The 13,046-nt window shown below is 40.0% G+C and overlaps 1 protein-coding gene across 2 annotated transcripts in view; it reads left to right on the top strand.

The window, feature by feature from the left end:
• The window catches only part of kcnt2b (potassium sodium-activated channel subfamily T member 2b), a 44,044-nt gene that overhangs the window by 6,477 nt on the left and 24,521 nt on the right, over window positions 1-13,046 (top strand). For both annotated transcript variants that reach the window (XM_069702970.1, XM_069702971.1), the window contains 2 exons: window positions 11,307-11,386; window positions 12,789-12,891. In XM_069702970.1, coding sequence (XP_069559071.1) covers window positions 11,307-11,386; window positions 12,789-12,891 — 183 coding nt within the window. The remainder of the gene's footprint in view (window positions 1-11,306; window positions 11,387-12,788; window positions 12,892-13,046) is intronic.

The following is a 13,046-nucleotide window of genomic DNA, read 5'->3' as shown; positions in this document are numbered from 1 at the left end:
TGGATGTTGCAACAGGTTTACTCGTTTCCCGTTTCTGCAGAGACGACTGATGCTTCCGCTAGTAAAAGATTATCTCACCAAAAGCAACATGCTCATTAAACCATGAGAAAAATACACAAAAGACACGGTGAGACTAAAAATGTAATAATATTAATTACATTTATTTTCATGTCATGCAAGAGTGATTCTGTGCAAATGTGCACATTTAAAACATCAAAAATTCCTTCGGTGGAATTCACAAGGAAGAAATTGAATAGTAAAGTAGGGGACACCACAGTAGGCTATTAGCTATTTATGTGACTCGTAATGTCATAATTCCTGAGATTTACGCTGAAACATTTGCCACCTGCACATGCAATCTCAAGTAGGTGCTCTCAGTAACAGGCAATTCAACTTTGCTAACATTCCATTTGCATTACTGTAGATTTGACGTGCAGTATAATATATATTGCTTAATTTTGCAATTTCATTAAGCTGTCTAATGGAAATCCTTAACCTCCATTTCATGCCTGGTGTCTCTTGTTGCTAGGTGGAAATTAGGCCCAAAACATTTGCTTATAGACTTGAGTGGGTGTTTCAAATCTGATAGTTGGTGAAACTTGCTATTGAATGGATGAGATGACCTGTTCAGGTCCAAACATTAGTGTTTTTAACAGAAACAGTGCTATTACATTGTTCATGACATGTCCAAAGTGCCTTGTCTGTCAATAATTCTTATGATATCACCGAAAAAAAATCTAAACTAAAGCACCCAGAGTTGTCCTTTTCTGTGATAAATCAGACTATTATACCCTCTGTCTGTGTTTCTGACCTCTGAAAGAGACTTTTTCTGCACAGCTGAAGCCTAAACCGGCCTGCCCTCTCTGGTCGTGCTCTTCTGACCTTCTGTAATTTGTCAGCTATTGCCCAAGGACTAATGTTTCATTGCAGTGTGACCTCAGTCAGCTGATGACAGAGGTTTTGCTGCTTGTTTCTTGGAAGTCTATGAGACACAAAATTACCATTTGACGTCCACTCCTACTCTGTATTCTGTAAGAGGCCAAATAGAACAAAACAGCTGGTGACACCAAATTAATGTTACAGAAATAAAATTGTGCACAGTGGCAGTGTGGTTGTGATTTATTTGGGGTTTTGGAAGCTGCAGAGACATTTGGAGAGGACTGTGTGTATGTTGGTACCACAGATATGCTGTAATACCTCGTAAACACAAGATGTGGATTAGTGCTTTAGGGTTAGCCTGGCGTCGATCACTTTAGGAACTCTAGAAGGCTCAGAGGTTTCCATTAATGTTATGTGTACTCTGTATTTTACTTTTATTTTATCATTTTCTTTGAGCTGTAATGTCCAGCGCACACATGCTACTTACTGTTTTGTAAAGTAGGTAAATTTGAATAATGAGCACTCATAAACTAGATATTTAGTCCTTTGTACCTCTGGCGTGTGTCTTTGCCACTGTTTATAGCTAAATCTGCATGTCTGAGCATCCATAAATATAAATGTTCACAGAAGACAAAGCGGTCAAGCAGAGGGTCAATATGTTGACCTCAGTGTCTAAGGAGTATTAGCAACTATGAAATGGACTGATTAGAAGCAAAGCGAGAGCTGTGATTCATCGTGACAAAGAGCTTAATCACAGCTAAATCACACAGAGTTTTTCTGCCATGGTCCATAAATCTAAGAGTAGCCTTATTGCTAACATCCCCAAAGAATCAGACGACCCCCATTGGGTGCAGGTGCACAGATTGCTCCCCTGAGTACGATGACATCGCTCAAATGTAATTTTACATATCAGAATGTCAACATCTGAATGCATAACTTATATCCTTGACACATATGGTTACACTCTGCTCTGCTAAAATTATTTCTATCCTCTTCTCTTCTTTGCTTGCTTCCCTCTCCCTGAGTATGTGTGTGTGCTTTTATGTGTGTCCATACATCGTCCTCATTTAATATTCACCCCTCCTCTGCCCCTTATTCTCTACATTTTAGTTCTGATTGAAGTGCCTCTAGTACCACACTTTTGCTGTATCCACTGAAAGGCCCTTAAGTGAAGAAATTTCCAGCACAGACTTGGGAGGATAGGAATAGATTTAATAATTGATTTCACACATACGCATCTCCTATCCCTCTGATTGTACAATTACTGGTACTACTGTACAGCAAATGGCTCCCTTTTCTACCCCTGCCAAGACTTTTTTTAAACTGACAATTCATCAGTGGCTGGATCAATTTTTTTTTGAAACTTTAACAAACAGAAAATAAAATTGTCCTGGGTATCTCTGTACAGACTGGGAAAAAAAAGTCAGTCTCAGACAGACTTTGAATAGAGGTCTGCTGCTTAAAGTTTGGTGCCAACAGCCAATTATTGTTATTTGTGTCATTCCCGTGACTCATGACTAATCAAGGTCATACCTTGTAAATGATCAGCAGGTAAATGTGTGTCCTACTGTTACAGAAATGTGTCCAACACAGAGAAGTAGGAACATTTTAATGTCAAGAGGCTTCTGTTTTGAGGAAATGCCAGATGAACAAGCAATTAAATACAGATCTTTTGTAGGCTAATATATTGGATTTTACCAGTCGTAGGAGCTGTCCGGTCTTTGCCGTCTGTTGATGTATTCTTTCTGGCTGGTTGTTGATATCTCCAATTTTCTGTGGTCAATGCATTTAGTCAGTCATTCTACTTTTCTGAAATATGCTTTGAGAATTGTCCAAAGAGCATTTTCTGGTACAATACGCAGCAAATATTGTGTTCTAGCATTGCAGAGCAACACACCATTCTTCTCAGAGTTGATACACACACAAGACTCCCATTACAGCTCCGCTTGTATGACTAATTTGTTAAAAGTGAATTGAACAGTGTCTCCAGTTCTCCACAATAGACAGCTTTAGTGGGAGCTTCCGTCTGAGTCCGGGATTACCATACAAATGACAGCCTTTTGTCCTTAAAACAATCTTTTTTTGGCTGTCGCCTCCACATCTTCTCTCGCTCCATCTCTGTCTTAGTCTACTCGCCGCCGTCCTTTCTCCCCATGCTCCTATTCTATTTCCCCACCTCTTAATTCTTCCTATCAAGTCTTAATCTAGTGAGGCCAATGTAAAGCATGGCCCTAAATATTGTCAATATTAATGCCAGTTAGTTTTACTATGCTTTTACTTGGCAATGAGGTGCATTCCAGAGTCTATTAGTGAATCTGTCGGAGCTCATGTAAGTTTTTATTCATATCATTCATGAGACAGTTTAGAGAGCTGATATCTCTGTCCAGAACTGTGGAATCGTGGATAGATTAGGCGTCATGGCTCCTCTGCAGAGCTGGAGCGGCCGTAAAGGGGGGGTGATGGCAATAAAAGATGACTTGTGATGGACAGAGTCACTCTGTGAAAAGATGATAGTTATCAGATTTCAGTATGGATGAGAGAGAAGGGGCAGAGAGGGAGCCGGCACGTGTCATAACTTCATCCACTGAATCCTGTGCATGCAACAAGTCCTCCAACTCACTGCACTGTCTGTGTGCTGGTAAATATTTAGAGGGAAGTCAACTTAAAGACACCCAGTTTCTAATGAAAATTAATTGGGGGGGGGGGGGGAGGTCTGCACGGTTAATGTGAGGCCTGGGGCATTTAGTGTGTTGGGGTAGTAAAACCAAAGCATCAGGTCTGATAAATATCACTTCCTTTTATTTAGGAAAATCCTCTAAAATGACATCTTAATTAATACTGGCAAAGAGGAAAGGTTGCTAGTACACAGGGCTGAACATTAAACTCACTGTGGGTCTGCTTGGGAACAAATGAGAGGACATGGTAGCGAAGGGCTCATGCAGTCTGCTGCACAGAAAACTGTGAACATGAGCCACTGCTTCCTATGTGAAAAGGCTGTGTACAGTACAGGGAGGACATTACTGGAAGGCAGAGTGAGAGTTACTTCAGTTTGCTCACACACTCAGAGTTTATTAAATGTATTTTTTTTTTTTTGTAGCCTAGCATCCTGTGGCTGTAGAATTATATAGAATAAAATATATATTTGATATACAGTATGTTTGCTGTACCCTTTTTCATTTAATTGCATGACAAGCAATGGCCCTCCAGCGAGAACGTGGCCTGTGCAGGGCGTATCGCTAAGGGTCATTCAGACTTCTTTTATTTTTAGGGCTTTTTGCTGCTACTGGATCTTAATAAGCTGGATATTGAATTCCCTAACCAGCCTTTCAGTTTGAGAGCACTGTAAACACTTAAGAGCCTTCCCGCTGTGGATACTGACACAGCCATGGGGCTGACTGGCATGCGTCCGGTCACTTTTGGACTCTTGTAGTGCTCGACGTTTACTGCAAGACCCCCGTGTCATCAGAATGGGGGGCGGGGAGCTGCTGTACCTGGCTGTTGTGGCGGATCATAAACACGGTTGTCCACTGATTGCATCTCCCCTATTCCCAAACTGTTAGCCAAATACACCACAGGAGTTAGCCCAAAGACACCAGGGACGCGCAACAGAGAAGATTCCTCTCACGTTTCACTCCTTTTTGCACCGTGTTTCACCCTCAAAAGCATTTATTTGAATAAGAAAAAGATTAATATGATTTCATCAGATGTCCGTGCATATCGGAAGCTAATGCAATTTTTAAGGGACATCGAGTTAGGATGTCATTTTTAATGAAGTTGTGCCCCAATTTGCGCCATATTTTGTTTCATGTGAGCAAATCGCTAGGAGGCTATGTGATAAGCCCGCGTGGTACTTTTCTGTGTATTAGAACAACCACTGTGTTCTGTTCCACCTTCAGGTAAACAAACAAGGCTGTGTGTTAGCAGATCGCCTATAAGCAATAAGCAATAAATGATCTTCTCCGGAAAGGAAAGGGTGAGGCGAGGCCGGTTACATCACAGAGCAGGGATGGGTGATGGCTGGAGCCCTTCCACTGATGATGTATGGAAAGTTTTAATCCATGAGAACCCAGAGGTTGTCCAGGAAATGGATCAGAATAATGGCAACAGTACATGCTCTCTTATTGTCAGTATACTTTTCTTTTATGGCTGCTGTTTTCTTGCTGTGCTTTATTAGGGTAGGGAGAGTGATGAGTCTGTGGAATTAGTTGATAAAGTGGTCACGACATAGACTGGTTTGTTTTTACCCTTTGTTCCACACAGATAAAGAAATGAGGTGAAAAAAGACACTCTTTAAAGACCTCTGTCATAATTAAGTTTTTATGAAAGTACTTGCTTGTTTCATTGTAGTGTTAAAATATTTTCTGTGGCAGCAATCAGTGGGTATTAAAAAGATTGACATTCATCTTCCATCTGACTCCTCGGTCAGCATGAACTCATCCATTGTGAAACTACAAACTTGTATTGCTCAAAATTGATTTTTCTTTAGCAAGGATATGTACCCTTTTCTTTATCTTTTTCATTTTCTTACACCTGCCGTCAACAATGCCTAATGCATGTGATGGTTGTCTATCTGGGTCAGGGACAAGCTGTCCTGTCGACCATTGGCTGGATAAAGTACACCTTGCCTCTCTTCAGATATTGAAGCGGCTCTGTGGTGATGTACAATTTATTTGCCTCTTGTCACCCCACTGAATTTCTCCTGCCCCCGTTTATAGTCTATGTATATTGTTATTGCATGTCTTTTCTTTTTTTGTCACAAAAGTATCTCTATATCTACCCATCCATAGCAAGCAATAATGGTGAGAATTAAACTTCAAACTGTTGTACAGTCATCAGCATTTCTCTCTTGAATGTTTCTCCAGAAAAAACAAGTTTCTTTCTATCAGTAGGAACACCTTCCTTCATAATAATGTTCATCTTTGTGCCCTAATATCTGTCTCCTTTTAGAGATTAAAAGCATTTGTATTCGTTTTAGTGCTTACCTTTCTTTATCTGGGCATTTTAAATAATTGTGAAAGAAATGGCAGGACAGTCACAGCAGTGCCCTTTTCCAATTTATCAGTTTGATTTTCCATTTAAAAAATCACTAAAAGAAAATTGGAAACTTTTGTTTACTATCCTAAGAGTACGATTTTTGATTAGTAAAGTCGGTAGGTCGTTAATATTTGGGGATCATTTAAATCTATTCAATGTAGGATAGAAAAATGGAAAATCACCAAATCTGAGGTCTTTTATGTTTATATATTTTTTTATTCATCTCCCGTGTTGTTCGAGGGAGAGGGGTTTGAATGTCAAGTTGCTGTCAAGGATTTACGCAAGAAAGACTGTGAGCTCATGTAAATATACGGACCCATAACATATAGCTCGATATCTGTAGCATAGATAGCCACATTGTCAAGTGTTAGCTTCGAGCGTAAGTGAATGGTTTAAGTTCATCATGTTGAAGGTTCTGTTCCCATGTACTAAACTGAGGTGCTTCTACTTTAATTGAGTATTGGCTTTTTAATTTTACTTCTACTTCCTCTCAGAGAAACACATTGTCCTTTTCACTGCATTTATCGGCTGCTTCATACTTTTCAGATTAAAATTTTTCATCCAGTAAACGTTGCTGATTCCATTTGATAAACGTCAACCAAATTAAATCTACAGAATTAGGTGTTCCTTTATTTTATGTGCTCCTTTGATTGGTGTGAACGTTTCATAATTCTGTCAGTACAGCAACACAACAATACATGATGATCTTATAAAATATCATGCATCAGTATAGTTTAAGATCCTTAGCTATAAAGTAGTTTAAATTAACACAGCCCTAAACAGCAACAGCAAACTGTAATGCTTAATATCAATATATATATCGAACATCAATGCACCAGTAATAATCCATATAAAATAATAGTATAGTCGGAAGACATTTTTGATAATATTTTGCTGATAATACTACATACTACTACATAAGTAAGGTTCTCAATGCAAAAAGTTTTTACCATCACACTGTTGGTAAACACTGTTTGCTTTCCTTAGTTCCCTATCTGTGGTCATGAGAGTCAGGAGACTGGTTGTAATCGCTGAAAGCAGGTGTGGTGAAAGTTTTCATTACAGACGTGAATATCAGGTTAACAGTTATGGGTAGAAATTTAATCTGTGAGAAGAAATGTAAAACTGTAAACGGGTTTTAGAATATCTTGGTATGCTGTGTTCCCTTCTCTCGCTTTGATGACGGCATTCACTCAAGCTGGTATTAACTCCAGTTTGTACAATACCTGACACCCCATGTTAGCGTGATGTGATACTGTTACACAGAGGTTCTTGTGATGAATACCGGGCTCTCTCCATCTTCAAGTGTCCTTAAATGTTGAGTGGGGTTGAGGTCAGGTGACTGTGGAGTAATGTCCGTGACATTCAGCACTATTCGGTCTTGTTTGGTCTTCAAGTGGTTCTCCCAAAGCTTTGAGGATTTCAGGCTCATCATCCAGTTGCAGTATGAATCCAAAGATGCAAACCAGAGGGTCGAACGTGTATCTAAAGTATTGAATATATATACTGTATATACATAAAATTCTATCTTAGAGCATGTAATTAAATTCTTTAGTCATATTATTGATTTTTTTTTTTAGTATTGAAAATCAAACTGATGCAAGCAGTCAATTAAATTCAATAATTGTATCCCTATGGACCTTCATGTATTTCCCATCTCTTTTCTTAAAGTCTGTTTTAATGTTTATCATAGATTCGTTGACTCAAAAAGACACGCTCCACACATGAATGTCCATTTTTGCTGGCTTTTCATTACTTAGAGAGTGAACCTTGATAGCATTGATAGAATTTTGATCTTGCCTTTTCTACTTCACTGGTATGACTGCCATTTCTGAGTACGGTGTGGAGGTTGTGATGAACCAAATGCTGTGCTGCTGCGCACGCATACATTTGGGTTCCTTTAGTCTCTTCCACTGTGTCATTAGATGGCCAGTGCTGTGTCATTATGGAGCGCAGGCATGGGTGGAAGCAGCAGGAGAACGAGGTTCAGCTCTCTCTCTCAAAGATCCTCCTCCGCATGTCCCCTTCTGTCTGTCTTTCCATCTCCCTGTGTCTATTTCTCTGCATTTATCGGTCTGTATATTTTTTTTTCCACACTCTCCCTTTCACACTTGTGCACTTAATTCTCCTCAGGCTCCGATTTGAAATGCCATGCCGTGCCTCTGTCTTCATGTCATCACGTTTCCAGCTGTTTAAGCTGCTGGCCCGGTGACATAATCTCGACTGGCTCTAAATAATACGTTCGATAAGCGTACATTTTGAACGAGTAGCAGAGAAGATAGTGAGAGGGAGCGACTTTGTTGGCGTTCACACTGCTAAAAGGACGTGGCCCTATGTGTCCCGGACCACCTCCGGATGTGTTCTGAGCAGATCGGATCTCGATGCGTCCCTGGTGCGTTCACACCTTTGACTGTATGTAAAAGCAGATGGAGCATCCCGGTCTGAAAAATGAGGATGATGCGGAAATGCCTTAAGTTGTAATACCACAGAGGTTGGCTCCAAAAAGCTTTCGTCTTCACAGACTCCTCTTCAACTTGTGAATGAAATACAAAGTCAATAAATTTCTTCCTGAAGTTATTTTAGTGTTGCTAGCTAAAGTATTGCTAGCTCAAAAATAGTTTTTGGGGGTGTGTCTGTTTGATTGACAGAACTGTGCAGTCTGGTTACGGCTATCAGTGGGCCGGACGCAGGATCATTGTGTTTCCAGTCAGATCGAGTTAGAGCCACTGCTCGCCCCTCCCCAGATTGTCCACAAATTGTCACTTCTGGCTCCAAACTGCTCCTAACAAGCAAGATGGCAACAGCCAAAAAAAAAAAATCGATCTCAGGGCTTCATATCGGCTGTTCACAAACTAATGGGTGGCATGCTGTTGGTTGCTGCTTCGTTCGCATACTTAAAGCTCTTCACTTATGGGATCACCCAGAGTGCATGTTGATGACAGGTCCTAGCAGCCTATTACATAATGCACCAAAACAGTTGTTCCTAAATTCATCGACATAATTCTTTTCTGCAGAACTGTGACCCAAAGCAGATTTTCTCCCCACGTATATTTATTTTCCTCGTGCTCTTTGGAGGGCCTTGGGGGGCTGGTATGTGGTTATTACCCAGAGGTGCCACCGTGATGTGCTTGTGTGTCTTTTGTTTTGAAATAATGCTCTTTATGAGTTTTTAATGTGTTTTTCTCCCCCATCGTCCCCTTAGATTACAGATCCCGACTCTATATCTATCCTACAGCTCAACTCTATATTGGGCTATATTTCCACTTTACTATTGATCCTCTGTTGTACACTCAAGTGGAACAGCTCCTGCTTAGAGAAACACATCAAGGACCAAAATGATCCTCTCCTCCTGAGAAGTTAGCACAGCCAGAGGAAAATCAAACATTAAAGCATTTAAGATTTTGTTTTTTATTTTGTTTTTTTATGAGGATGATAACCAGAAACCTGCCATAATGGAGCTTTTCAGAGGATGCGAAGCAATGATTTTAGAACTGCAGCAGTTACAGCTGTGAGAAACCAAATTAAATACACATTTTCACTCATGATATCATTCTTTTGGATGTGTACTTAATTACACAATGGCTTTATGGATTTAAAATACATTCAAGTAATTACAGAGTTCTATTTGGGATTTTTTTTTTTTTTTTTTTTTTTTAAGTACTTAAAGAGAACATTGTATATGCACCCAAAAACAAAAACAAAAAGTTGACTATATTACCAATATATACCGATAGACTTTCAAAGGAAGGAAGAAAAATTCTGGACTTGCACTGGATGTCAAAATTTTACCACAAATAAAGATTCTTGTTTAATTTTGAAACACTTTTTTTTTTTTTAAATTAATCTAGTGAGGAAGCAGTATCCACTTTCCAATAAAAAGGTGCAATTACACACCCTGTGGGCCTTTGTGAGTCCCGGGAGCTGTGCGCAGCAGGATGGTTTTTTTTTTCAGTTTCTCATCATGTGTGCAAAAGCATTATTGTCGGCAATCTGTTCAGAGCGAAGGGAACCGTCAACAAGTTGCAGCGGGGCTATCGGCTCCAATGGCTGAACGCACTTCACAAGCATGTGTTTGCTCACATCTGCTCATGTGAGAGGGAGGGAAAAGACAACAAATTCTGTGTTGCCATAGTAACGATGAGGAAAGTTATCCCTCCATCCCCCAAATGTTGCTGGTGGTTACATTTTGTTCTCTCTCTGTGTGTGTGTGTGTGTGTGTGTGTGTGTGTGTGTGTGTGTGTGTGTGTGTGTGTGTGTGTGTGTGTGTGTGTGTGTGTGTGTGTGTGTGTGTGTGTGTGTGTGTGTGTGTGTGTGTGTGTGTGGGTTTGTCTAAAAGTGGGGTGCTGGTATGGCGTCACTCTGGAACCCCAGGAAGACACCACACACACACACACACACACACACACACACACACACACACACACACACACACACACACACACACACACACACACACACACACACACACACACACACACACACACACACCTCTTCCTCTTCCTGCAGACAGGAGAATAAACGGCAGTTGTTCTGCCTCTCTTTCATCTGTCTGTGTGTTGTGAGGAGACCACCAGTGTGCCGAGGCCTGGCGTTTTTCATCCTCGACCTGAGTCATCCACTCGTCCCTCCATAGGATGAAAGGAGAGCTACTGAGAATTCTCCCCCGAGATTGTCAGACAGGAAATACAGTCACCGACAGTCTGCCAGATTATGTGCTGGTGCACATGTAAGAGCTGTCTGAAGAGCGTCTCTTTGTTATTTTTGTCATGTCTCTCCACGAAAATCCGTGTCAGATGGGCATGTGAATGGTCTAACCGTACCAATGACCTGGATGTAGGTGTGCATTTTAGGCCCGTGTGTGTCTGTACAGTAGGTGTGTGTACGTGTCCGTCTAACAGGAGCGTGCCAGAATGGAAAGGGAAAAAGAGCCGTAATTATGGCCTCCCATGTTCAGCAGAAACATCAGAGGGAAGTAATTTGTTGCTTTATATTTAATCAGTGGAGATAATGAGACTGACTGCAGCTGTCTGGGCTTATGGGCAGGCGGACAAGCAGGAACACCATTTCCTCTGAAACTCTTTTGTCTTTAATGCAGCCAGCCACAGTGTCTTATTTCCATACTTTTCTGAGTTCAAATAACCATTATCACCCTTTCTATTTCCAATTTGCTCAATTGTACTCATTTTTGTTTCACCCTTTATTTTCTTTTATCTCTCAACCCTCCACTTGTGTCCTTTATTCTGTCTTTCGACTGGAGACTCCATCAAACCAGTATTTTATTTCTTCAGTCAGCCGAAGCATCGCCTGTGTACTTTTCCTCTTTTTTTTTTCTCCTTGTGCACCCTCATTACCCCTCTTTTACTGACTCTGCCTTCTCTCCATCCCTCTCTTAGGGTGCAGGTAGAGTTCTATGTGAATGAGAACACTTTCAAGGAACGCCTCAAGCTGTTCTTCATCAAAAACCAAAGATCCAGTGAGTTGCCTGTGTTTAGAATCATGTTTTTTCTGTGTAATTAGTTGAGTGAATTTCCTGTCAACTCTCTATTTCAACACAAGTTGCTCTTTTTTTTTATTTGGTTGAAGAGATGTGTGTGAAGTGCTGTCATTCTTGCTCTGCATTTCATTAGTTATTCAACTTGTCCTCTTTTTATAACTGTTTTATATGTCTGTGTAGTGATTTAGATGATAAGTGGACTCATTCATAGAAATGTTGTATCCATTTTCCCTTGTATGCATGAAGTCATTAAAACACTTGTTTCAAAGTCAGGTTTACTTTGTACCTAATAATTGGTTTGATGTGAAATATTACGAGGCTAATCACTGCTTAAATAACATACTGTAGGAATGGGAGGTTTACTTTCAGATGTCAAGATAAAATACTGTATAAACACATTTACATTTTCAGCTACATCAAGCCAAGCATTGTTAGACAACCAGGTCGCAAAGGCTTATTGAAAAGATGAGATAAATTGTGTTTTAGAGAACATCTGAGCTGCTACTGGTTCCCCAGAGCTTTTCTGTTTTCTGATTTTTGTCATGTCTTCATTTGAACAATTCATGACCAAACCTTCTCAAACCAAAGCGTACACCTGTTGTTCCGGTACAGAATACAACGTAATTGTCCCGTTTTGCCTCGGCGTGAAATCCAGCGTGGTTAGGATGACGCACCAGAGCTGCTTGGTTTGGATTTTGAAAAACACTTTCTTTTTTTCTTTTTTTTAAAGAAGTCCATTTTGTTTCCTGATTGAAAGACAAGGATTTGATCCATCCACACACAATTTAACTACAACCTTCTTACTTTAGCACTTCTGTACTTCATCAAATGACCTCCATCGCGCAACACCAGTCATACATGCAGTGGTGGAAAGTAACAATAAAAACATTTACTCAAGTACTTAAGTACAATTTAGAGGTAATTGTACTTTACTTGAGTATTTCCATTTCATGCTACTTTACACTACAGTACATTTGTCTGACAGCTTTATTAGTTTTAAGATTGGTATTTTATGATTAAAATATATGATTAGTTGCTATATATGCATTCATTTTACTTTGAATGCACTTGTAATTGAGTATTTTTTTCAATGTGGTATTGTTTCTTTTACTGAAGTAAAAGATCCGAGTACTCCATCCACCACTACATACCTGCTTGTACTGTTCACGCCATGTTTAGTCAAACAAGACACTGACATGGTATCCTCTAGTGGACTGATGGGTGTATTACTACTGGTCTGTCACGACAGGTTAACAGAGCATTACACTGCTTAAAAAATGTATCTATTTTTTTATGCATTAAAAATATTTATAATGAACATTTATGAATTCGGGCGTTGATATTTGTTTTAATGACTGCTTACCTTCTTTTTGACTTGCAGGTCTGCGAGTGCGAATGTTTAACTTTGCTCTAAAAGTGCTGAGCTGCCTCCTTTACATCGTCAGAGTCTTGCTGGACAACCCGCAAGCGGAAAGACAGGACTGGTGAGAGAAATGATGATAACATGGGCTTAATGAGGTGAAACAAAGTCTCTGAGTGTGAAGGCCTGATAGCAGGAACAAGAGTACCGGGTCAATAGATGAGATAACGGTGTGTATAGAGTATCCAGTGAAAGGATTGGGATGGTAGATTATGATAG

Source organism: Brachyistius frenatus, unplaced genomic scaffold, assembly GCF_029030835.1.
Source record: "Brachyistius frenatus isolate BFR_SWC_R1_liver_20210118 unplaced genomic scaffold, ASM2903083v1 Contig_43, whole genome shotgun sequence".
Classification (NCBI taxonomy): domain Eukaryota; kingdom Metazoa; phylum Chordata; class Actinopteri; family Embiotocidae; genus Brachyistius; species Brachyistius frenatus.
Note: the sequence above shows the minus strand (reverse complement) of the source record. Positions and strands in the feature narration are given on the sequence as shown.